Source organism: Amia ocellicauda, chromosome 17 (genome assembly GCF_036373705.1).
Source record: "Amia ocellicauda isolate fAmiCal2 chromosome 17, fAmiCal2.hap1, whole genome shotgun sequence".
In the NCBI taxonomy this organism is placed as follows: domain Eukaryota; kingdom Metazoa; phylum Chordata; class Actinopteri; order Amiiformes; family Amiidae; genus Amia; species Amia ocellicauda.
In genome coordinates, this window is record NC_089866.1 from 3,762,962 (window position 1) to 3,790,608 (window position 27,647).

At 41.2% G+C, this 27,647-nt stretch overlaps 1 protein-coding gene across 1 annotated transcript in view; it reads left to right on the forward strand.

Annotated features, from left to right (window-relative positions):
• hs3st2 (heparan sulfate (glucosamine) 3-O-sulfotransferase 2) overlaps positions 1-27,264 on the forward strand; it is a 42,893-nt gene extending 15,629 nt beyond the window's left edge. The window contains exon 2 of the mRNA XM_066689755.1: positions 25,814-27,264. Coding sequence (XP_066545852.1) covers positions 25,814-26,432 — 619 coding nt within the window. The 3' untranslated portion in view covers positions 26,433-27,264. The remainder of the gene's footprint in view (positions 1-25,813) is intronic.
• The last annotated feature ends 383 nt before the right edge of the window (positions 27,265-27,647 follow it).

The window sequence follows — 27,647 nt, forward strand, 5'->3', positions numbered from 1 at the left end:
AATGGTTTGACTTATTTTTATTCAAATCGATAAACCTGTACAGATTTTTTTTTTTTATAGCAGCATAATTTTCCCTCAAGTATGAAAAAATCTATAGTAGGTAAATTGATGACTGGGCCAACCATATACATTTTTAAAGAGCTGCATTTAGATTCAGCTTTTTAATTAAGTTGCGAGTTTCTCATTGCCAGTGACTTGAAATTCTCATTTGGGCTGATTAACGACTCTGCTGACATGCCTTCTAATGATGTCGCTGTTTAGATTGGTCCTGGTTAACTCTTAATTGACCGAGGCAGGATTTCTGAACCCGGTTTACATAGGTTTGAAAAGTTGGAGGTTCTCCCAGGAACTGACATTTGAAGCCATCAAACAGCAGCCAAAAAAGGCTAATATTTTTTAGATTAGATTGAGTATGATGACAAATATACGGCTTTATCCTTTGTCAAGCAAAGGACAACACAGTCATTAGGGAGATGCTTATTACACAGTTAAGAAAATATATGAGAGTATAAATATCCATCAAGACAACACTGTGAATCACTGACATTGAAAAGGAGAGTGAACAGAAAAGATTGAAGCCTTATCCTTTACCTGCAACGTGCAAATCCCTTTAAATCTCTATCAATTCAAGAATATCACCATTAACCACTTACATTTCTGTACAAATAAAAATAGCCTTAAATTAAATTACTAAATATGTAGCAGTTCCTCCCATGACAGTATCCTGCATCACATTAAAACTATTAAATTATCAAAAATGGGCCATAGCTGTTTCAGGTAGTAAAGGCAGTGAAGAGAGTCTGACACACACACACATTTCTCGTACTGCAGAAAAGGTTACAGAGCTCTACAGAGAGAAATAAATGGCTCTCCATTTCATGTGCTTCATTATGCCAAGACCATTAGGTTATTTTCTTCTAATTCCCTTTATTGTTGATAAATATTTGAAAAGGTTTCAAGTAGACCAAATGAAACATCAAAAGAGTTCGAATAGGACACATTAAAAAGCAATGGGCGAAGGCCTTGCAGACCAATTATGGCCAATGTCCAACAAATATCGCAGATTACCCCAATGTTTGTTGACGGCCATACATTATTAATGTATAATTAATTACACGTTTCTCAGCAGTTCCCTCATCCCGGTCTAATAACCTCGCTGAGTTCGTTTACAGCCGCTCTGCCTGTGGCTGAGGTTTTGACATAGAGCTGCTCAGATCTCAAAGTCTCAGCAGTAAACAAAAAACACACAAAAAGAAGACCTCGCCCATTATATGGTTGTTCTTAAGGCTGCTTATCACAATGTTATTTATTACTCGACTTAAAGAGATAGCAGGTATGGTTGCCTTATTGGTTTTAATGATCGATGGTTTCCAATTTGAACAAGAGACCTTTCCCGATCCCTCTAACAGCTCAGCCCGAGTAATAGTGGACGGTTGAAATGAACTGGGTGTTTTCCCAGCTTTGCACGGCCACTAACAGAAACCCCACGTTTTCCACATCATCAGTAGAACAGAGAGTTGAAGTAATTCAGAGTTTATTAAACATACGTGAGCAAATCCCAGAGCTGCCGCTGTGACACACTTTAGTGGTTTCCTTCAAAGTCGATTTTGCCAAGTCAGAGAGAAAATAAGAACCTCAAATTGACCGAAGTAATCTTGAACCAAGTTTATTTTTTATTATTTTTCTTTGATGTTATCAATTGGAGTATGGTAGTGAATTTACAGCACAAATTTGCTCCACGTCTTAAAGAGATCAAATTAGCCGTCCTCCAGATGTTTGAATCCTGTCAAACTACAAAACAAAAACAATAAATGCATGGGGGAGAAAATGATTTGCATAGGAAACTTGGCTAAGAAATTCTGACGAGTAGGGATGCTCCAGCGACACCAAAACACACACACGCAAGCACGCGCACACACACGCAAGCACAAGCATACACACACACACGCACACGCACACACACGCACACACAAGCACACTTGCATGGATTAGAAATCCAAGGATGTCTGGCAGTAGAGAAACACTTTATAAAAGCTAATTATTTTTTGTTTCTTTTCTCTTCTTTTCTTTTCTTATTGAATGTTCACCCAACCCCTTCTTGGGGAGTAACAAAGGCACACACACACACACACACACGAAAAAGACACATACACAAAGGATTACATTGGCTTTAATGTAATACCTATGGCAAGTGCCAAGGATCAGCTGTGAAAATCCTCTGTACACAAAGCGCTACATGAGCAAACATTTACTCAACAGCTTTAGCATGCAGTTCATTCTCCTCAGTTGCTGAACCAAAACACTCTTGTAATGATACTGCAAAGGTTTGAATACGTTTTCGCAGGGAGATTATCTGTGGCTCCAGCAGCCCCTATAACTCAGCATTTCATGTGCATGTTGGACATCAAAGCCGCGCGCCTGGCAAGGAAGCGTATGTTTCTTTAATGTGGAAGAGCTGTACGGGCCGCAGGTTGCCTGGAGGCAGATTAGAACCAAATTAATAATTCAGAGCGTAGGGAGAGAGAGATAGGGAATAGTTAACCGTTCTAACGCTGGCTGTCATATTTAAAGTATTATATTAAGAAGCCATAAATTAAAGATCCCATTCCCTTTTCCTTTTCAATTAGCCCGTCTTAAGGGGGGATAGGAATGTCTTTGAATTACGTCTCTCTCAGAGGTCAGGGGGGCCAGGATATAAAGAAATTATATATAAGACAAACACGATGAAGCACTTGGCACACCATCGACACGAGCGACCCATTCGTCACACGAGAACCCACTTGGGTGTGAATGCAGAAAGATCTTCAGCCTGAAGGAGGGATCGTTTTGAAGTGTGAACATATTCTGTGACTGTTGTATACATGCATCGCATATATAAATTGAAAAGGGGAGGGGATTAACAAATAGTTTTTTCCTGCAGTGTAGACAAGATCTGAGAGTATAAAAATGTAATATAGATGATATAAAAGCCTGTGTGATGAACACTGCAAAGGAAAAGAAGAGAAATGGAAGGACTTGAGAGTTGGTGTCATAATCTTGGGAATGACAACACCCAGCAGTGATTTGAGGAAAACTATTGTTATTGTTATTAATGTTATTGCTTGCATTCTTTCAAAATGAAGCACCAGGAATGCAGCATCACGGCAGATAATCACAGCAGGTGGTGGTGGAAACGAAAATAAGACACCGTATCAGACAAGATGCTTCAGCATCGGCTTACGCTTCCCAAGACTTTGAAAGCTAGACGGATCAATGCAGGACACATCGTTATAAAGCCGCATAAGAAGGGATAGATGTTAGAAAGGTATGAAACGAAAATGGAGGAAGTGAATATGAATGAGATTTAACCGCTTCGGCGCCAAGTGAACCTAAAATAATCCTGTATGTGTAAATAATTGACAAAAAAGGGAAGAGATTCTGTTGCAACAGGCAGCGTTTTATTTAAAGGGTCTGGCTTATAGAGATGCAGATGTTTGTTTTTGTTCTTTGTCTGTCTTGCCATTCAAGTTTATAGTAGAGCATTTGCCTATAAGATCTCTATCTAAAATGTACTCGGCATCAGTCTACCTGGTTAGCTTTCCATTCTGAAACAGTCCCCCAAGGGAGTATGGGTCCTCACCTTTGACATGGAAACACATGAAAAGCCTTCTAGGAAAGGCAGAAGAACCGTTTCTCCATTTCAGATACCTACGGTTGCATCCGTAACCCAACGTTTATCACAGTACAACGGGGAGGAACTAGAAAAGTGCTGGTTACACATATTGGAAACTGACAACATATTGATAAAATCACAGCCGTGCAGCTACTCCGATTAAGGAAATTGTACTTTGTCAAAATTTAATCTGTAATATATACTGACTTAAGATATTTAGAGTGTCTCCAATAACTAGAATAAGCGAGAGCGCTATAAATTAGTCCTATAAATCTTGCTTTGACAAGGAGGAGGATGGTAACCGAGAGGTAATTTGTTATGCAAATGTTCATAAATCTTTCGAGGAAGTTTAATTCATGTCTGCTTTAATGGTACGTGTGTCACACAGGTGACTTGCAATTGGTTTATGGCTGGCGCATGCATTATTTATGTACATGCAACTCCTTGATTTCTTGATACTGGTTTGTATGTTTGCTTGTTTGTTTTCCTCATTTGTTGGATCTCCTCGTTTTATTTTTTATTCCATTTCATCACTACAGCCGTCGCCCTTTGTCTACATCTGAGTTCCCGTTCTGAGGTCAGTTCTGCCGGCGCTGCAAGAAGTTGTTCGTTAGAGACTCTCGCTTCCCTGGCCTGTATGACAGTAATGTACCGTGGAAAGGTAAAGTACAAGAGCCAGGGCAAAACCAAACACACGTTAATAAGATGAAATAAAGAAAAATGACAAAGAGCCAGGGTTTCCTGCTTCCAAAAATGGGAATTGAAAACAGAACTCTATGTTGGACAGCACAGAATCTGGCAGGGCTTTCTTACCTGGAAATAATGCTTCATATATTGGATTTTGCAAACTGAATTGAAACCAGGAGATGATTCTGAACCAGGTTTAACCGGTTCCAAACACACATCCCTCTGTGCGCTAAAAGACACGTTCAGCTCTTCCGCAGACAGCCGAGATGTGCTGTGATGTTGGATTCATTTTGTTGTTATTCATTCCTACAGACAAAGCTCCAGACTCCAGATCAAGTCGCCCCCCCACACTTCCCCCTGCAGCCATCGTTTAGCATGGATGTAGCTCTTTCAATCTATCACCTTGAAATGCTAATTGGCTTCATGCAATGGACGTAGCGCGAGTGCACAAAGAGTTCGGATGCGTCTAAATAAAAGTGAGGGTGTCCTACAGAGCTGTCAGACAGCTGTGCCGGCTGTGATTGAAGTGTTCCCACATCTTAAGCTTCAGCTGCTGTTTACGAGCTTCTGATAACCAGAGGATTTACCGATCAGTCTCTAGGTCCATTGACTGGTAAAAAAAAAAAAACACACAAAAAAAACAGCCATTTAAAGAGAAAACATACACAAACCATACATTTCACTGAAATCCAACGGACCTTTATATAATGGCATCTCATGCGATCAGGCATGAAACCATGGCTCATTATTGCTGCAGCCCAGGCAGAAAGTAGCCTGTTTTCAAAAGCACTGGCTCGATGTGATGATCTGATTTCGAGACACACCATGGAGGGATTTAGCTTGGGCTCACAGGCGTGCATCATCCATCGGTTTCTATAGACATAGCAGAAAATTTAACCGAACTCGGCTCAGACATCGTGTGTGGTGAGGATTTGAAATGAATATGGCATCCATTAGATTTAGTCTGGGAACACAAGCAAACACAAGCCTGTTTAAATTGGGACAAGTGGAACTCAATTAAATTGTTTTGGATTGAAATAGTCGGCCAACCAAAGTCTTCACAGAGTTTGGTTGTTGAATTATATTAAGAACCATGTGGAATATACTGATTATTTTTGTAACTGTATAGCAGAATGATAATTAATACAGACTAAGTATTTGTCTTTGTTTGGCAAGATAGGTTTCATTATGAAGCATAGAGTGAATATCCAATGTATGTTTTTAATGATTTAAATATGACAATCTGCATTTGGTGTGAATTGTGACTTTTCAATTGTGTTTTTCTTCTCGCTTTCTTCACTAAAAACCATAACATGTCTGTCCTCGCAGAAGTGACTAAAAATAGCCACGGCTCTCATAATGAATAGGAAACTGTGAGTTAAAGGAATTTTTAATGAGGCGACACTCTTTTTTTCTTTTGCTATTTTTTTTTCTCTCCCCCCCACCCAAAGCTCAGGGGGAATATACAATGTGTACTTTTAATATTAATTTCCTTGACAAAATGAATTCACATCAGTTTCCAACAAAAGCATGCTGAGTGGCTCAACCAGTAAAAGCCTCCCCTCGGAGTGCCACGTTTGGCCCTAGTGTTTGGAAATCAGTGACAGTTACAACAGCTCAGCGCAATATAATGTGCTACTATTTGGAAAAGTGTTTGTGAGAAAAGGGAAAGAGGATTTCTAGCTTATCTGAAGACCCTGAATCTGAGGATAAAAACATTCCCTCAGCTGTCTGTCTGTACACTCCCACTGTACAGACCGTGAGCCTACAATAACCCAGCAAGTAATTAAGTATGAGTGGTCTCACTGTCCCAATGGTCATAATATTGCATCCCCAGGTCACTGCTGGACCCAATAAATCAAAACCCATTCAGTTAGAAGTGTAACTCACTCATGATTTTGTATTGGTAGTATTTCCTTCTCACAAACACCTCCAAACACACCAAGGTAAGCATGTGGGCAAATGAAAGGTGAGGTTTTAAGTTTGCAAATTCTCAGTGTGGTTCAAGCACCCAAGGTCTTCCAGAGGCCGAATGGTGGACAGGAAAACTATCAACCCAGTTCTCACAATCCTCAAACGATAGACTAGAAATTGACTAAGAATATCACACTGTTAAAAAGGAGCAAAATTAAAATTCCTAAAAACCTGTTTGACTACTGCAATGTCCCAGGTTGAACAGGACTATGTGGGGAACTATGTGACATCGACGTGTCATTTCATTGGCCACTGAAACTCAAGAGACCAGTGGTTAAAAAGGTTTGACAGACATTTCTCTGAACTGCTGCCACTGGCTTCATGAAAGTAAGTGATAAGAAGCAGTCTGACGAGGGGAAGTTACAGACTTCCTTTACTCTATTTAAGGACATCAAGGCGCATCATATTCCTGAACTGACAGTCATTTTAATATCCAAGCAAACCTCGAGCCACAACCTCTCTAACACGTATGATCTGAATCTTAAATGAACTCCGGCTGTTTGCCTTGTATCCAATAAAAGTAAATCAACATCGTCCAAACTAAATCTGCCCCGTAAATAGCCAGACTTTAATCAAACTTTGTGCGCACAGCTATTAATTACAATATTGATAAATAGTGCTGTTAAATAGAATAGCAACCACAATAAAATAAGTCTGGGAAAAAATTCATTAAAGTTGCATAAATTAGGTCGAACTTGATGGATGAGGCACTAAGTGTCACGAAGGAGCGTGGCGAGATCACACTTTAATTCATTCCATCCTATTCATGGCCACAGACAATAATGAGGCTATTTAAAATTGTAGCCCTGCTATAATTACCACAATTTCTCTCTTTGTGCTCATTTTTCAAAGCAACACTTTTATATCATCTTCAAATTAAATTGTAATGCACGCATTTAAAAAGGTGAGCACTGAGCCTAAAGACCTGTCATAAAAAACAGGGAAAAGAATTACATGCAATTATATATTTTTGGTAATATTTAAGTGCTGGAAGAGAATAAATATTCCTGGTAAATTAGCTTGATAAATCGGTAATCATCCATTTTTTGACGATGGTAATGTTTACTGAATAGCTGCGATGAACAAATTGTATTTATCATTTTAAGTTATGTTACATACGAGACCATCTTGCCTCGGATAAGGCAACTTTTTTGAGCTTTTGTCAGTCGGCTCCTCAAGAAACTCCTCTGGTTAAAAGATGACGCAACACCTTTATTGAGACACGGATTATCTCTGAAGAACTGCAATTGAGGTGTCAGTTCCCTATGAAAACGACACCTTAGCTAATGCTATAAAAGGTTGCAGAAGACACAAATTTAAAAATATGAAGACCAGGCCGATAGAGGGATACTGAAGTTTATTTTGTGATTAATCGGTCCAATCACAGGGGGTTTTGTTGTCTCAGCAAGCTCAAGTCACTGATCCGGAGGGGAGGAAGGGGAGTTAATTGGAAATTTCCAGTTTCATTTTTCTAATTTATTATAATGGATTGTTTCATTTTTCATAATTGATTGGAGCAGGTGACTTCATTTGTCAAATACATGGATTTAATGGACACTGTAATGAAAGTGTAACAAGTATGAAGATGTTCCATTAATGTAACAGCAGCTTTACCAATTTCTGTTAATAGCAAACAGTTATAAAGCTGTCGGCCGCTGATTGATTGTGAAAACTTAGTGATGGAGTGAGCAGAGTACTTTCCCCTGGCAGTAAATTAGAGCGATTTGACATACTTTATCTAAGCAGGAACGTTCTCCTTCATAACGTAACCTCCCTGCAAATTATGGCATGTCTTTCATTTGTATTCATTTGGCCGTGCCGCGCTAATAGCAAAGCCACATGTGGTGAACGCATATAGCTTGAGGAATGCCCAGAAAACCGTAAAGGTAAGTGGGAAATGATCATCTCACAACACAGCGAAGGAACCGAGTGTAGGGTAATTGCGATCGGTGTATCGGAGGGGTTATATTAACAAATGCCCACCTTGGGTAGGAAAACAGGCACGAGAAGGTCAGAGCACATTCGTACAGCGCTTGATTGGAAGTGCCCTTTACTAGGTAGTTTAAACTAGGTAGGTCTTATGAAGTGCTGGGGAATCAATATAAGAGTTTGGTGTTTTTATTCCATAGGTTGGATATGCGTTGGTTTAAAGTTCTAGAATTATGTGGACATGCATCAAATTTGTGATAAAATTTTGATAAATGGGTCTGGATTATTTTGCGGCCTTTCAGATTCATGTTCGTTGAAGACAGACGTGTTTTTAGGACAACGTAGCCCAAGTTGTTCTCGTTCGAGTCCCGTTTTCTCAAGAGCAAAATAATATAATCCCAAAACGGGAAAGGAGAATCCGAATATTTTGTCTTTTCTTCCTCCAACGTCTCAGAGTTTTTAGAAACTTCTCAAACAGCGCCGTGTGTTTTGGTTTCTGCTCCGGTGAGCCGGAAGCCATTAGACAAAAATCAAACAAACACCTCGTAATGGAAAGCCATGTTTCTATGGTGGGAGTCAACAACCTTTAAATCATGCATCAGCTCCTACGACAGCTTGTTTGAGCTTTTAAGAGGATATTTCATTCGCCATTCATCCAGGTGTGTTGGGTATGTAATTCAAACATCGTGGCAGTACTGCGACAGAGAGAGCTTTCCGATCTGACAACAGATTTAAATAGAGGAGTCTCCTGGGTCCAGTCCGGTGTCATTTTCATGAAATATTTCTACACCCCCAGCCTTCAATCCTGTCTGAATTATACAGTGACGTAACTACGAAGATGTCAGAGGGAAAGTTGGGAAGCGGAGCAGAAAACAGTGAAAACATGCCTTCATCCATCATAAAGTTATAATTTCTCTGTAGCTAAAACTGGCATAAAAAATACTAAAAAGGAGGACTTTTAATACCACGTGTGAATAAAGAACTCACTCACAGTACACTTCCTTGTGTTGCTTAAATCAAGCTGACACTGGGGCTATAAATAGGAGAAGGCAAGCTATTACACTTAAAAGAGAATTCAATTGGTTGGCAGCCATCCATTATAAAATAATTTCAACAGCTTCAGGAGAGAGGCCCTGATGGTTACATTTTGATAATTGTTCCCCAGGCCATTAAATGGTATTTGCTTTGAAATTATGAAGGCGCTATGACTCTATGAATTTAGTTCTCGTAGCCCCAGTCAAAGTCAAACTGGAGTGAAATGTTCTTTGGTTCTTCAGTCACTAAGGCTGCTCGTGTTCGCACACAAGTTTGATGCACTACACAGCATGGGCAGCACTCCGGACTAAACTGTGTGCCAAGGACATTTACAGGCGGAGTGGTAAGGTATTCACACGCAAAACAACGTACGACTTTCACATGCAGGGGCTTCATTCACTTTGACAATCCTTAGGCGGCAAACTTTCACAAGGCAAAGCAAGGAGCAAGGGTTAGCAATAGGGCGGGAATGACGGTGCATGATTGGTCAATGCTTCAATAGTATTATTAACTATTGATCAGTGAACGCTGGCAAGCCAATTACCCACTGAGGATCAGTTTCAGACCCTGAGGATCGACTGCAGATCCTGATTGGCCTCAGGGTAGAATATCAAGCCCAGGCAAGTGTGCCTTCCAAGCTTTGGAAGTGCGGACGCCTCTTGCAGGATTCGGACACGTCTGCATGACCTGAGATCTTGGGTTTCTGGCATCAGACAATGCAGCAGCAGTGCCGTAGTACGCTGGCTTGCTTGTGGCCCTACTGACTGCGCTCAGTGTGGACCTTGGCAGCTCAATTTCGGTCCCAGAAACAGGAATGAGAGAGAAGAAGCACGCAGAGCCTCGTCTCCACATCGCAGATTGTGTTGGAAACCAATCAGAAGAAGGAGAAATCGTGCTTCAGAGCGATCCGGGCGTCCCCAGGCGCTCGACCGAGGTCAGAGCGAAGCGTGAGCACTCTCCCCTCATCCAGCCAATTTCAGTTCCGATGCGCCGAGCTCTGGCACGGATCCTAGATGCCACGGCCACTGCAGCATTTAAAAGCCTCGCCTAGTCCGGTTTAATCTGCATGTATAATGCTCCTTAACTGCAAATGTCTGGTTTCACCTTGGTCAACAGAGCGCCGTACAGCAGCGCCGGGAGACGTGGCATTTAGCTCGGCTTACACAGGGTAGCCCGGCAAAATTTTACATTAGATTAACTGTTTACGAGGTGTGAATTGTAGGACAGGGAGAGAGAGAGAGGAGAGAGAGAGAGAGGGCAGGGGGGAGAGGGAGAGAGGGAGAGGGTAGGGGAGGGAGGGAGGGAGAGAGAGAGAGAGAGGTAGAGATAGGGCAAGAGAGAGAGAGAGAGAGAGGGAGGGGGAGAGAGAGAGAGAGAGAGAGAGAGAGAGAGAGAGAGAGTGTGAGTGTTCTGGGCCTAATGAGCTTCTTTAGTGCCGGGGCTGATGTTCCTGCAGTGCTGTGACGCGGGTTCCCATCTCGCTCTGAAATCCATCAGGTTGTCAGTTTCATTGGGGCTCGCTGGAGTGTAAATTAATCCAGAGAGCACCAGCTCCACTCTCTAATTCTCCCACACTGTTAGGTTGGAATATGCTTCCTGTTACTGAAATATTTTACAGGGCCCACGGGAGAAGCGCCAGTGGAATAAGTGGCTTTTTTTTTTCTCTTTTTCTCTTTCCTCCCAAAGTCTAATTTCAGGCAGTGCACGGTCGGTGGGGTGGGGGGGGGGGAGCATCTTTGCTCGAATTACAAGGCTTTGCTTCTAATGGATGTGGAGTTGTAGCAGCTTGGTGAAGGCACAGTCATTTTCCTCAGGTTGACTAATTAGCAGTAAAATTGATTTCATGCAAATAATCATACACTCACACGCAGTAACTTGATCAATGATGGAGTATTGAGTGTAAAGTGATGGGCTTCGCTCGATGACAAATTCTGACCTGTTGTGCAGATCATTGTGCTCCAGTTGATGGTAACACAAGGTTGTGTTCCCAGTATTGGGTTGTCATATTCAGAACAATTTTACCCACCAGTACCAACTATAAATTAGTCAAATTCTGAGTTTGAGCACTTCCTTTGTATGTTTCAGTGAAAGTGGAAAACAATCCATAGTGTATTTTAGAAGACAATAAAACAACTTGGGCACAAATTTTATGACAGATGCGCACTGGTCAGACAGACTGGTTCATAAATGTCTCATGCGCTGAGCCCATGTTTGACACCTGTATCCCACAGTCCCTCTGCTTTATACCGTGGTGTTGGAAATGGAAACAAACAGGTCAATTATTAACATCTTCTCACATTCATAAAGAGCCTGTCGTCTACTCTCTCTCACACCGAGAGCTAAGGACGGTGCCTCGGACACACAATCATTGGTCCAGATCATATTCTTTAGTTGCTGATTCCAGTCAGACAAAATTAATGATGGAGTGGGTAGGGGGGTAATTTTCTACCATATTTGAGATGATTTACAACTCAGTGACGCATTTCCAATGCAATATATTTCTGTATATTAGTCTGTGCACATAACGCTATATATACCACTAGTCATTAAAACAGACGGAAGTTATTTGTGCATCGCTAGATTCATTTAAAGTTAAGAAATTGGCAGCTATACATGTACATTCCAAAGGGTGTAAAAATACTGATATATATATATATATATATATATGTATACATTATTTTCATGGTGATGAAAAATATATACTTTTAACTCTAAAGCAGATGGAAATCTTCCCCCACACATTATGTCCTTTTTCTCACATTTCACTCACTAAATACAGCTGTATTTGAGAGAGGAAATCTTGAACAAAAAAAAAAAAAAATGGGGGCGCTAACCTCGGAGTAATGAGAGAGAGAGAAAAAAAAGTTTAAATATATCTTCATCTGTTGATTAGCCTCTTCGGGAGAACCTGTGTAGGCTGTTTCAGGGTTATATATTACATATATGTTGCTGTCCGTTTGAAGTCCACTGAGCTCTGGCCGGCCTCGTGGCGTTGACCCTCACAGGGCAGGAGGCCCTGGCCACGGCCTTTTGCCTTGCAGTGACTAATCCAAAACCCCGAAGGGAAGGCTGACACCACACAAGGGAAGGCTTAAAGAAACTGTTGAGAAATGATGTAACATAAGGTCAGATAGATGCTGGAAAATAGGAGGCATAGACAGCCTGCGGTTTGCCTTCTGAAGACGTACAGATGTTTCTCCCGAAGTGCAGATTGGCCCAAATGAAGTTAGTTGTTTGTTTGGTTGGTTGGTTGTCTTTTTATTTGCTTTTTGTTTGTGCTTTGTGGGAGGATTTAATGAGTTTTGGACAAGAAGGTCAATATCAGACAATGTTAAATAGATACTCCTGTCAATTGCGGTCTACATCAGCCTCAATTAATTGTGCAGCATTGCCGAGTCACAGAGCTATATGCTTCTGCCTCGATATGCATGCGCATAAGCCCTAATCTATAAGTAATGAAATGTCTGGAGCAATTCAACCACAACACCAACGTACAAGTGATCTCACACCCATTCTTACCCACATCAATACAGTCTGGTTTAAGGGCATGTTTCTGCAATGCGTCTCTAGCTTAATTTCAAACCGACATGGCGCACGTCAGACACCACAACGTTGTTTGATGTTGCTGCTGTTCAGGAGGAGGCATTAGGCTTGTAGTGTTATTGATCAACACCATTTTTGTTTTGGTACCTTCTATTATTGTACTAAACCTCTAGGGGAATGCCATGTAATGTTTCCTGATTCCTTAGCTTGCCTGGAGGGACTGGTAGGCTTTCGCTTATTTTGTTGTTGTTGTTGTTGTTGTATTTGCCAGTTCAGAAATCTTAATATGGGAACAGATCGATGTATTTATTAGAGCCAAGGATATCTCGTCTTGCATCCGAGGCTACAGTAAACAGATTGAAAAAAAAAAATGCAAGAACACTTTGAAAAGTTTAATCAAAAGTGAGATGCGAATTTCCTCACACACAGAATGCCCTTGCATACAGATCTCTGGCACGTCTTCAGTAATTTGATAGCGTTCGTCTGAGGAGATTAAGTCACTTGAAAGACATCCTATTTGCAGTCCAATTTCGTTATTTCTTATTTTTTCCCCCACAGCTGTCTTTATAATCTTGTACAGTATTAAATTGCTTCTTGAGACATAAGGATCAGATAGAAAGCTGCATATTGCCTGATGTCTGGTGATGACAAAGCAGTCATGAAAATTTATTTTTCTCCTCCTCCGAAATAATCCCCGGGAAGCGAGATCAGAAAGTTTCGACGTTGTTAAACATGAATAAATATAGTCGCAAACGTCAACAGGAGTAATGCCGTTTTTCTCACATTTGTTGTCTGTGTGTTTCTTCTTGTTGACAGAGGCTAAGAAATGCATCTAAATGAAACCCTGAAACTCGAAGCTACGGAGTTACGGGAAATATAAGAATTCAATATGGATGGTTCGCTCTCTGCTCCTTCAGGGTTTTAATGAGGGTTATTACAATCTGTTAAGTTATAGGCACTGTCAGGGAAATGGTGTATTTTAATTAAAGGTTACAAATACCCTGGTGACAGAAGCTCAGTCCTAGATTTAAAAATGATATAGATGTCAGAAGGCCAGTAAGATTTGCCTGCATTGGGGATGTTTTAATGTTACAGAATATCATATGGTAACAGCAGTGTAAACTTTCACAGCCTTAGGGCTACAATTCAGGTGTACAGATTTGGTTTTTAAGGTCATAATCTATCCTTAAACTAATTACAATTATAATAATTAATACATTTAAAAGGTACCACATCAAACGTGGCATTTTACGAGAACAGCGATGTGTGAATGAATTAGCCACGGCCTGAAATACTTGCCACGTGCATTTAAACACAAGTATGATAAACTTGAAAACTGCACAAATACAAGAGGTTCTGTTCCCTCCATTCGAGATTAATGGCTGCTAATGGCCTGGAGCTAGTAAGGCTAACAGAGACATCTTGGCATGGAGCACACGATCCATTAATCAAGGCGAACTGATAAATATTTCTGGGACTGCCCAGGTAACTGTGGGTTGTACTTACTTCAGGAAACACTACTGCAGGAGCCCTAAATCATTTGCAATTGACTGAAACAAAGCAGCGTTGCACACAATCGCATATCCCCTTGTTGTTTTTAAACCACACACCCTTTGCCTACTGTGGCAGTAAGCGTCTTGCAAATGCATGTTGAGTGGCAATTAATCTACTTACCTCTCATTAATCTACTGCGTATAGGAGACCTGGTAAATAGCGTGTATGCTAATTGTGTATATAATATAAATTAACGGAGTTGCTGGTTGAACCGTAATTTTCACCCTAAAGAGATTCAAGCATCAGATTTACAAAAAAACAAACAGGAGGACGCCCTGTTGTTGGATGGTAGATGTCACAGCACGAGAAAAAAACAACAATGAATATATCTTCTCTGGAGCTGAAACATTACACTGCACAGCATTAGAATGTCTCCCTGATACTGTACAAAATGACTTATCTCTGTTGCAAAAGCTTATTTGGACTTATGTGTGAGGTATACATTACAGCTAGGAAATGCTGACATTAAGAGATGCTATCAGCAATAACGATATTGATTCATAGCAAAGAAAATACCACGAGGCACAGCCTGTTTGTGAACCAAAAGGATGTGTCTGGAAAATGCATTGTCTTCGCAACAAATACAACTTTCAAAGGGCAACATCGTGAATGCTCTCTCTCTATAATGCGCCGTGTGAGAAAGATGCTTTAAAAAAAATAAAATAAAAAAATAAAAACTATTTCAGCCTTCAGTTCCTGTAACAACATTTATAGAGAGGGTACTGCCCACATGGGAATACAGGAGTAGACATGTGGAATCATATCTGAATACTGCAGGCAAAATCGTTCTGCTGTTTAACCCTGTTTAGTTCGGATCACGCTGAGCGAAGGATGAATGAGAAGTGACAGCCACCCAGATTACAATACACGGCACTCAATAAACATCAATCTGAGGTCCAGGAAGAAGGCAGTCCTATTGGGACACCGTTACACCTATTAAGTAATACGTTCACTTTAGGTAGAGGTGAGACACAAATCCCTGTTGAGCTACTGACCCCAGCTATGGCAATGCGAAGGGAGACATCACCGCAGGTTCCTGTTTACAGTCTGAGTCTCCTACTGGATGCAATTAGAGTTCTCCTTCTTCACAGCAATTAGTCTCTGTCTGTCTGGATCACATCTGGAATCCAGCTGCCCGCAAATGTGTTCGGAGCACTGCAGCCTTCTCACGTCTCAAGAGCATCCAGACAGGGTCCAACGAAAGCCCCCAGCTTGTTCAAGTCCTGCCCCACACCTCCTTCATGCCTATCCTCTTACAAAAATCTCATGTGACATTGCAGTCGTGATGAAACGTTTCCATGGCCTGCCATCTCCTCCAAGCAAGGCAGTTTAATTCACACTGATAATATAATATTACAATGTGGGAAATTAGATATTTTTTGTCAGGTCCTTGCTGTTGTGCTCCATGTAGTAGCAGGAGATTTGCAGGCAGGTAATGTGAAATGTATGTGGTAGCGAAGGGGTTCCCAGAGGGGTAGGCGTGGGGCAAACGTCCCTGGTTCTTCACCTGGCTGTGTCAAGGTGACTGTCTTGATGACTTTGCTTCTTCCTGACACAGTCTACTGATACATAAAAACTGAAAAGACTCAAAATCTAATTCTTATTCACCTCTTCCTGTTTACAAAGGACTGTGCAAGTGAGCAAGTGATCTGCAGAGTTAGGTCTCTCCAGGGAGGACGATACTGGCCTCTGAGACCGATAAGAACATAAGAAAGTGTCCAATCGAGAGGAAGCTATTCGCCCCATTGTGCTCGTTTGGTGTCCATTAATAACTAAGTGATCCAAGGATCCTATCCAGTCTGTTTTTGAATGTTCCCAAATTGTCTCTTCAGCCACATCGCTGGGGAGTTTGTTCAGTTGTGACTCTCTGTGTGAAGAAGTGTCTCCTGTTTTCTGTCTTGAATGCCCTGAAGCCCAATTTCCATTTGTGTCCCCGGGTGCGTGTGTCCCTGCTGATCTGGAAAAGCTCCTCTGGTTTGATGTGGTCGATGCCTTTCATGATTTTGAAGACTTGGATCAAGTCCCCACGTAGTCTCCTCTGTTCCAGGGTGAAAAGGTTCAGTCCCTCAGTCTCTCAGTAGGACTTTCCCTTCAGACCTGGAATAAGTCTGGTTGCTCTCCTCTGATATCTTTCTTGAAGTGTGGAGCCCAGAACTGTCCACAGTATCCAGATGAGCTCTAACTAGTGCATTGTACAGTCTGAACATCACTGCCCTTGTTCTCAATTCTACACTTTTGACAATATACCCTAGCATTCTGTTTGCCTTTTTTATTGCTTCCCCACATTGTTTGGATGGTGAAAGTGAGGAGTCCACGTAGACTCCTAGGTCTTTCTCATGCGTTACTTCATCTAGTTCTGTTTCTCCCATAGTGTAATTATAGTGGACATTTTTGTTACCTGCATGTAATACCTTGCACTTGTCCACATTGAATTTCATCTGCCAGGTGTCGGCCCACAACTGAATATTATCTAAGTCCCTTTGAATAACCTGTGCTGCCGAGATTGTATCTCCTGAGCCACCCTGTGGGGTTTGGGTTGCTCTAGCAAGCCCTATAGAAGCAGCAGGTACCTCCAGAGAAGACCCTCTCCGTCCTGCTGCTAGGTCATCATGAACTAGATGGGAAGCTGAACCCTGAATCTTTCTAATTCAAGTATCATCTCCCAGCTCTGTGCACCCGAACGCAGAGTCACAATCACAGGAAAACAGCCGTCCTGATCCTATCATCTTGTCCCAGTGCGCCACGCTTCAGCCAGGAGCCGAAATTGAGAATTAGATCTTCCAAATTAGAGAGACAAATCAAACAAATCAAACCAACACCACAAACGAAGGCATTGCATTTGAAATTCTATTTCATCCCCTAAAGCCTCCACAGTGCAGGCAGCCAGAAGAGAGCTGCGTTCCCCCCAATGGCTTTCCTTCAGTTTTTCATGCCGTTAACAATTTTTTGAACAGCATGCATTCTTAAACAGTACAGAAATGCACCTTTTGAATTATTTGGTTTGCACCTCTGAGAATGCCTTAATGTGTCAAGCACAGAGGAGGTTTACAAACATAACGGCAGCGGTGAAGACTGTTTCACTTTGTTTCGGTGTCAGACTCGGCTTTGAAAGCACGGTACCCAGCACTCCCTCTATTTTGTCTTCTCGACACTAAAATTTAATTCCTACAAAAGACCTGACAGTGGAGATCGCTATCTGACAATACAATAACACAAACACAACAGGGAATTGCGGAGTCAAGGTAAACAAACGTATGGATGAATAAAAGGCACGGAGGAGACTACTTCACGTGAAAGTCTGTCACCAACTCTGCAATCAACAAAGTTGTACCCCCCAAGAACTGGCTGACTCACTTGACTTTTAAGTGATTTAAATAAGGAAGAGACAACCAGATTTATGGTATCAATTACAGAGCCAACAATGGAACTGTTCATTTAAAGTCTATTAAATAATATGCTTCAACGAACGCATTTAAGTGGTTTCCGATAATGTTTTGTGACTTGATTGCTCTGAATAAATATAGTGCAAGTAAAGGCATAATGACATTAGTACCATTTTAATTTCCCTTAAAATGCAATTTTGATCATGACTCAAATGCTTAGGAAAGTCTGTAATGTAACATGTTTACCGCCTCCTTTCTGCATAGATGGCTCAAGCACATTAGAAGAAAAATAATGTCATATACGCAGCATTTTCCTCTTGAAAAAATGCACACAAATAAGATTCATGCAAGTCAGACAAACCTGTTTTACCCCCAAATACCCCCAAAAACATGCTGTATGTCTGCATTAATCTCAGAGAGATTTCCTTTTCCGTTCTTCCCAATGAAGGAACCATAATCTTCTGACCTATTTCCAGTGCCCCAGATTTTTCAATTCCAATCTTTCCTCTGAACCCCCATATCGTTGGTAATAGTGATTTATAAGTGGAAACACATGATCCAGCTGAGACCTAATAACTTCACAGTGGCTTCGACAACCTCAGTCACTTGAGGGATGTTTTCGGAGAGGACTGAAATACATCCATAGCCATAGGGGGCGACGGCTCTGCAATAAGAGTGTGGCACCGCGTGTCAATCTGATAGTCTTTGTGTCGCAGAGTTTTTCATTCAGGGAGCTGCTGAGGAAACTGGGCCCGGTGTGCTTTTCTCCTCCCCTGACCTGGCCTGTCTTGTTAAGCGCATGTTGATCTTTCCGTGTGAAGTCGTGCGGGCCTTTGAGATGTTGCACTGGCCATTCCCACCAGTTCCCTGTGCAGGAGGAATATAAAAAGCAGTTCACTTCATAAACGTGACTGCAAGTTACATGGAGGTCTAAAAAAATAATGGGATCTCAATCTGGAAGCTTCTTTTGCATCTTATTGGACTGTCCCGACTCATTTAAACCCCCAATCACTTTGTTAATCCCTCTGTTTCATTTTCCGAAGATGTGATTATTTTTTCCAGTTTCTGATCATATACATGTGCTAAAATGAACACCACAGCAGGGCATTTGAAGCAACAAAAGCCCCTTTCGCTTATAAAATGAAATCTGAGAAATGGTTCTGGAAACGCAAAAGCTTTAAATGCTTTAAATAAAAGTTTATACCACTGTGAGTTCCTTGAACTAACCGTCTTGTAACATTCAAAACCTCCTCTGCATGTTTTTCCAATTATTTAAGGATTACGGCTAAATGGATGCAAAATGAAGGAGCGAATCCAAAAGATAATGTTATATTTAAAATTGTTCTCAATCTGTTGGATAAATATCTGCCTGTAATATAAAACATAATTCTCAAAATGCTGACACGTAAAACACCAACAACACTCAGAGTGAAACCAATGACACGGCAACGTCCTTCAAAAGTGTGGGTTTGTCCGCAGTGATCATCCAGCCTGGATCATTTTCATGTCTAATTCTTTAAGTCTGTTCATTTAATCTCAGGCATGCAAGATAATTATGAAAAATGTACTTCCTGCATTGGCATGAGCTAAACAAAATACTCAACGAACTGCTATTCCTCTGTCCTGGGAAGCAAAATCCCAGCTCCACATCCAAAACTTAATACAGTCAACCACAGCTTCCACTGCAAAACTTGGAAACTGGCAGTCTTTTGTGCGTTTGCTGTTACCTGGTCAAGGTATCAGACAGCAGTTCACTCTGCTGACAACAGTGAGCACCAAAACAGTGGACAGCAAAAGGTGCCCGAGAGAGATGGCATAGTGCTAGTATTACTTCAAAACTTCAAAGATCTCTATTTTTAGTTTTATGTGAGGTTTGATTGTTATTGTTTTTATAGTACAGCTCTGGTTCTGGAGGACCACAGCTCTGCATTTAAACCATCAATAAGTGAATCAGATCAACCTGTATGGAACAGATATATATATATTTATCATATGCGTTAGAAATGTATGATCTTTATATTTTTCATATATCACAATTGACACGTTTTTGTATATTTATGGGACGAGAAGTTGAACATGGTGAGGTTAAACCCCAAATAAATGTATGGATTACAGACTAAAATGTATTTAAAATATACGCCATATATTTAAAATATTCAAAATGTGCCAATTTTGGCCTATGAAAAAAATAAAGATCACACCTTCCTACCCATTATTAAATTTAATATTTTCCTTATGAGAAAGTAAACAAAACATTAAAGGCTCATATGCTATAAAAAAAAATTATAATAACAATAAAAAATAAACTGATGATGTGGCGGCATTCCAGAACCAGAGTAGCGCCTTCCTGCTATAAAATGTTAAACTTTTATCTTCTTCAAGAGTGACACAATTCGATAGTTTTTATTTTATTTATTAATTTCAACAAATTCTCTACTTCCATCTATAACTCTCTAAGAACAATGGACTCGTACTGCACATGCTGGTGGCAAAGTTTTATTCAGCGCTGAACTGGAATGTAGCGGCAAAATAGGGTTGCGTTGCCATCCCCGCTTACCTTCAAAGACATCGCGGCGCCGGAGAGAATTAACAGCACAAGACAGGGAGGGAGACAACGGGAGGAACACGTGAGGTCATCACAAAGTCTGCAGGTTCTCAACCCCCTCTGGATTCTACATCTAAACCCAAACATCTTAAGGGTTTTCAAGTTTCGTAAGCCTACAGAAAGGTATTCATACGGGCTTGGACGACACTGGAGAAAGCAGACCTCGGCTCCTCTTCATCTGACTTTAGTTTCTCCTGTCATTATTCTTGAAGCTTCGCTGGAAAAAGATTAGGGGGCGCAAGAAAAACACAACCTTGTACGACAAGAAAGTGATGTGACCTTTGATCTACCTATCAGAGAGGGGCTAGTGCTTCAGTTCAAGGGCATTAGCGTCTACATTCAGACAGCAAGATCTGAGGGTGACTTCAAGGAGTACCAGGTCTAATAAGGCTCCACAGGTCGGCTCTTTTTCATAGCTTTTCAAAGGGAATTTACAAAGAACCGCACCAGCATTAATTGCAGTCTTTCTCGCCTCTACAATTTTAACCTCTGAGAATCTTTTCTTCGAAGAAACAAAACACCCACATAACCATGTGTGCCTCTATATAAATGTGATTTTCCAAGCTTATTAAAATCCATTTTGCAAGTCCTTTGTTTTGAACTATGCACAACTATAGAAAATTAAAGAACAACAATGACATATATACACAGACATATACACTCACCTAAAGGATTATTAGGAACACCATACTAATACTGTGTTTGACCCCCTTTCGCCTTCAGAACTGCCTTAATTCTACGTGGCATTGATTCAACAAGGTTCTGAAAGCATTCTTTAGAAATGTTGGCCCATATTGATAGGATAGCATCTTGCGGTTGATGGAGATTTGTGGGATGCACATCCAGGGCACGAAGCTCCCGTTCCACCACATCCCAAAGATGCTCTATTGGGTTGAGATCTGGTGACTGTGGGGGCCAGTTTAGTACAGTGAACTCATTGTCATGTTCAAGAAACCAATTTGAAATGATTCGACCTTTGTGACATGGTGCATTATCCTGCTGGAAGTAGCCATCAGAGGATGGGTACATGGTGGTCATAAAGGGATGGACATGGTCAGAAACAATGCTCAGGTAGGCCGTGGCATTTAAACGATGCCCAATTGGCACTAAGGGGCCTAAAGTGTGCCAAGAAAACATCCCCCACACCATTACACCACCACCAGCAGCCTGCACAGTGGTAACAAGGCATGGTGGATCCATGTTCTCATTCTGTTTACGCCAAATTCTGACTCTACCATCTGAATGTCTCAACAGAAATCGAGACTCATCAGACCAGGCAACATGTTTCCAGTCTTCAACTGTCCAATTTTGGTGAGCTTGTGCAAATTGTAGCCTCTTTTTCCTATTTGTAGTGGAGATGAGTGGTACCCGGTGGGGTCTTCTGCTGTTGTAGCCCATCCGCCTCAAGGTTGTACGTGTTGTGGCTTCACAAATGCTTTGCTGCATACCTCGGTTGTAACGAGTGGTTATTTCAGTCAAAGTTGCTCTTCTATCAGCTTGAATCAGTCGGCCCATTCTCCTCTGACCTCTAGCATCAACAAGGCATTTTCGCCCACAGGACTGCCGCATACTGGATGTTTTTCCCTTTTCACACCATTCTTTGTAAACCCTAGAAATGGTTGTGCGTGAAAATCCCAGTAACTGAGCAGATTGTTAAATACTCAGACCGGCCCGTCTGGCACCAACAACCATGCCACGCTCAAAATTGCTTAAATCACCTTTCTTTCCCATTCAGACATTCAGTTTGGAGTTCAGGAGATTGTCTTGACCAGGACCACACCCCTAAATGCATTGAAGCAACTGCCATGTGATTGGTTGATTAGATAATTGCATTAATGAGAAATTGAACAGGTGTTCCTAATAATCCTTTAGGTGAGTGTATATGATCATAATAAGGGACTGTTTGAAGAAAGGACTTGTTATTTTGTCACCTCATCACAGCAGCGGGGAATCTGGGTGTCGACCCACAGAGACTGCCAAGGTACAGGTGAACGGTTGTTCTTTGTTTTGCAATTCAGAGGTATTGACCAGTGCAGCTAGAGGAACATACGGAAAGAGTTAGAAAGGAGTGTCGAACTGTGGTGACTGCCTGTGTGATGCTGCCTTCATTAAAACGCCCTTCATGAAACATTACAAAAGTTACGCTGTGGAACAAAGGGCAAGTGTGAAATCATTCGACAACCTAACAAAGTAATGTGCATCTCTATCTGACTTTAATATGCGTTTTATATACCTACACACCAAAGCCCTTTGATTGTTTTACTGCAACTTCTATTTACATTCTGACTCAGTGGAAAATACACTTCAGATCATGGGGATTTCTCTGGCAGTAATGAAACACATCGATGCACGTGCACGCGTACTGTACAGTCTCTCAGTTCCTCTAAAACAAATGCTGTTCATCGCCCTCTGCGCCGAACACTGCAATGGTTAATGGTTAGTCGTTCTGGGTTACGAAGCCAATCGAGCGTTTTATTAATTACATTTTTACTCTACATTGTGTATCAGTTTCCAAGTGTATTGTCTGCTAAGTCAAATGAGAAGCTAATAAGCACGGATGAGCTTTCCTGTATTATTCAAACACAAGCCATATAGTCTGCAGAATTCTGAGTTAATGTGCGGCGACAGGAGATGCATTTGCATTGCGGTCTTGCTTTTCTTTTTAATTAAAGGCACTGCACAGCAAAAGGGCACAGGCAGAGAAACTGGCAGTGGTCACGTGGGGGGGGGAGGTTCACGTAAATAATGATATCAAGCTTGCATAAGGATGAAGCATAAAGCTTGACAGACACTTATACTCCTTGCCTGAGGTCAAATATGCTAATTTATTTATGCATCCGTTTTTTGTTTTTGTTTAGATTTTTTGAAATGCTGCCGAAAATTGGCTCTTCACTGCCTGGCAATAAATATCAGCAAATTCAGCCTTCAATTGCGAAGACCGAGTTTTGGGTTCTTAAAAGGCACAAATGACACACGCAAGGGAAAATAATATGGACAAAAGATAATGAGACTGTCATCAGCACAGCCAGCAAATTAAGTTTTGCATTAGAAACTATATCATTAAAAGGCCTTTAATCCAACTCCTCCAAAACACTGTGACTTTCATAACAAAAAATGTTGTCTTAATGGGAAACAATCAACACATTCAGAAACCGCTTGACAGCACTGTCTTTCAATACTCGACGTATTAAAAATGACAAATTACGGATAAACCCCAGACTGTCTTAATGCATTTCAGGTGCTGTTCAATAAATATTTATAATAACGGTTGACCGTAGGCCTGAAACAATGTGAAGTCTCTGCATTTTCTCTTTCCTTTGGAAAAAAAATAAACATTTCTTCACTGTAAATAATTGTATCCTTTGAGATTGTGTTTGTCATTTTGTGCCACGCTGTGACAATGTAGTATCACAGTAGATACTCATGGTGCGAATCTCTCTGAGCAGGCAATTTATTCATGTGTTTAAAATTGAAGTTAAAATAAACACACAGCCAGCCCGTATCAATTATTAAACAATCAATGCCTGTTGAGATCTCCACATTTGCATATGTACTTCATTAGGCACAAGTTTAAACAAGGCATTCCTTGACTTAGGGGCTCAAACTGTACTCTCCACAAGACCAATTCTGCCCGACTCCCTGCGTGAGACATTACTTCAGTTAATATTTATCAAGATCACTCCCTCAAACACTTTCAGGGAACGAACTGATATGCAATCCTTTCTCAGGATACACATCATCTACTTTTACTTTATGGAGCTGCTTTATGGCAAGCGACATCTAAAAGCATTGTAAAACTTGTTGTGTTACAGTAAGGGAACGCAAAGTTCAGCAGAAGTAGAGATGCAAGTTGCATGGAAAGAAAGTAGTCAATTAACTCCTCAGCAAGATTCAAAACATAACTGATGTGAAGCTAATAAACCACAGGGGTCATTACAAAGCACTTTCAAGTTCAGGCGTTTGCGGGAAGCTTGCAAAGTTACAAGAAGCTACAGAAACCTTGAAGCATTAAGTTTTAATGGCCTGAATTTAAGAACAGTGACAATAAAAAACACATTGACTAATGAACGCGAGATATCAATAATTACAGTGTTTACGGTTCTGTGTTGGCTGTTATTGCTCTGTTCTGCTATAAACAGTACTTAGCAATCCCGAGTTCTTGAACTCTTACCGCGGCATTATTTATGAGTCACAATGTGTGTTTTTTCAAGTTTCATAGTTCTTCATCTGCAAGGACACGTTGTGAACAGATTTGATTAGTAAACACTGCAGCCCAGTGGGGACCTCCTTCCCTACAGTAATTACATATTATATTCAGTGGAGATCAAAGAAGTTTCTTTTTTCTTGCAGCTGAGAAGCTTTGCTAGAAAAAATTGCATGTTTGACAAATTGATTTCAGGTCAGAGACAAACTGAAGAATAAAAACATCAAGGTAACTGAGCTGAAAAGCTGCAGTGAATTTGGGAGGTTTTTCTCATCATTGTCTTTCTGTTTTTGTTTTAATTTGGTTTGCTTTTCCTGAAATGCATATTTTTGTTGTTTTTAAATGTTAGCAGGATTCCAGGAATTCAAATAATTCTGCGAGAGGTGGGATGAAATCGGGGAGTGCTGTCATCCGGGACTTCTTTAATAGTCCTAGCGTTTCTTTGGTCTACTCCACCATTCATCAAAAATGCAGTTAAAATAAATCCTTCAGTTATTAGCCAGTGTAGATGAAAACCTGCTGATGTAATGTGTGTGTGGTGAAAAAGTGACATTTGATATCATCTCCACTGTAGTTTTCCTTAATCTCTCAGTAGCTGAATATTTGTGCATTGAAAGCTTTGTTCTTATAATAGCAATAGGGTGACGTACAATTGTTATGACATATGACATTATTTTAAGATACAATTACCCATTTATACAGCTGGGTTTGTACTGCAGCAATCTAGGTACAGTATTGTGCTTAAGGGCACAACAAAAAGTATGTACCTTTATGTTCTTGGGGGATGGGTGTCTCGGAGCTGGCAGAATAATGTTCATGACTTCAAACAAAAAAGACCAACAGACACCACTGCTGTAGATCAGACACTGAACCAGCGAGTTCACCTTTGTCCACTGTAGACAAACCAGCTCATCACTAATGATGTAAGCCTCTTCACAACAAGATAGTGGGGCACTAAGTTTCATAGAAGCCAAAATGTGAATCTATAAACAAACACAGCTGAGAACACCAGGGAAATTACTGGAATTGAAACACAGGGAAAAAAAAGTACCTGTTTCAACAGCTGAAGAACAAAACTGACCTAGTTGCCTTTTGCACAGCCAGGAGACTCTGTTCATCTTCCTGTGCCAGGGTTGTTCGTTAACGCAGGGTCAGGTGTGAGCACACGCGTGACGCAGAGCGCAATCCATCTGCACATATGACACCCGTGTGCTCATGACTTCTCACATTCTTCTCTTTACCTCCAGGAGCCTCATGCCCCGGACTCTGGACAGCCAGATCACCATGGAGAAGACGCCCAGCTACTTCGTGACCCGCGAGGCGCCTAAACGCATCCACTCCATGGCCCGGGACAGCAAGCTGATTGTGGTGGTGCGCAACCCCGTGACCAGGGCCATCTCGGACTACACCCAGACGCTCTCCAAGAAGCCAGACATCCCCAGTTTCGAGGCGCTGGCCTTCAAGAACCGGACCCTGGGCCTGGTGGACACCTCGTGGAACGCCATCCGGATCGGGATGTACGTGCTGCACCTGGAGAACTGGCTGCAGTACTTCCCTCTGTCACAGATCCACTTCGTGAGCGGTGAGCGGCTCATCACGGACCCGGCCGGGGAGCTGGGCAGGGTGCAGGACTTCCTCGGCCTCAAGAGGATTGTGACGGACAAGCACTTTTACTTCAACAAGACGAAGGGCTTCCCCTGCCTCAAGAAGCCCGAGAGCAGCAGCTTGCCGCGCTGCCTGGGCAAGTCAAAGGGCAGAACTCACGTCCAGATAGACCAAGACGTCATTGAGCAACTCAGAGACTTTTATAGGCCATATAATATCAAATTCTACGAAATGGTAGGGCAGAATTTTAGGTGGGACTAAGCCAGTGGGGGGCAAGTGTCAGTGTGGTCTGTGCAGAAGAAAGCTAGAGTGAAGTCTTCCCTTAATCGGCCATCTCAAGCGAGTCCTTTCGTCATATGCATGAGTGTCAGTCTGTAGATGGCTTCGTAAGCACCCTCACAATACAGATGTTTTATTATAAGCCTTCTTGGTGCAACATGTCTTTGAACCAAACAGTTTGCCGAGATGTTACATTGGCTGAGGGGTTACAATTAGGGTGATCGCTCACCTTAAAATGTACGGGGATACTCCATAAAGGTACAAATTAATGAAAGGTTGATGGCTGTAGAACTTTAATGCGTTTCAGATGGTTGCCAAGAATTATTGGCAAGACGTAAGAATTATTATAGTGGTTTCTTTTTTTTTATTTTACTTTTTCCAGAGATCTAACAAAACAAACAAGAAAAAAACAGGCAAAAAAATATTTTAGGACCTTGACTTGGGCTCAAGAGGCAAACGAATACAGCTGCTTATTAATCAGTACAATATTTTTATATATAAATTCTGTTGTTTTCCAAGGACTCTTATTATTGCACCGCAGTCGGTTCACGTGAAACTCATTCAAACAACTGAACGATAGAGTAAAGGCCTTCCAGCTACAAGCATATGACCAACCCAAAAATCAATACCACTACACTGGGACTGAGCTGAAGTGCTTTGAAATAATTACCTTTATTTCCCATGAGGTAAGGTAAATAAATAAATAAATATAGCCATGGAAATGGTGATGTATGCTTGAAAACATGTCTTCAGACTTATTGTATTGTAACAATATTTTGTCCTGTGAATAAAGCACAGATTTATGCTATGACTACCCTGATGAGCGATCGGTTTTGTTGGAGTGGGAAGGAAATCGAGAATCGACAGTAATGGAAAAGTCGATGGTTCCCCTAAAACCTCTAATATGATTCACAACGGAGCCAAGAAAACTTAACTACATCAGAGAATCATGAAATTGAACTATGAATGCTCAGCAGCACTTTATTATAAGTATTTGCCTTTGTACCTTAATTCTCAGATGTTTTAGTAGTACTGAAAACACTGAATTCAAATGCACAGAAAACACCTGGCTGGACTGCTCCATATCACAGTTTATTGGTCATATTTTATACCCAATAAAAACACATGAATATGTTATTTTAAAACACAGCACCTCCTTCTCCTAGTCTGTAACAACAAATTTGAAGTTTACTGACA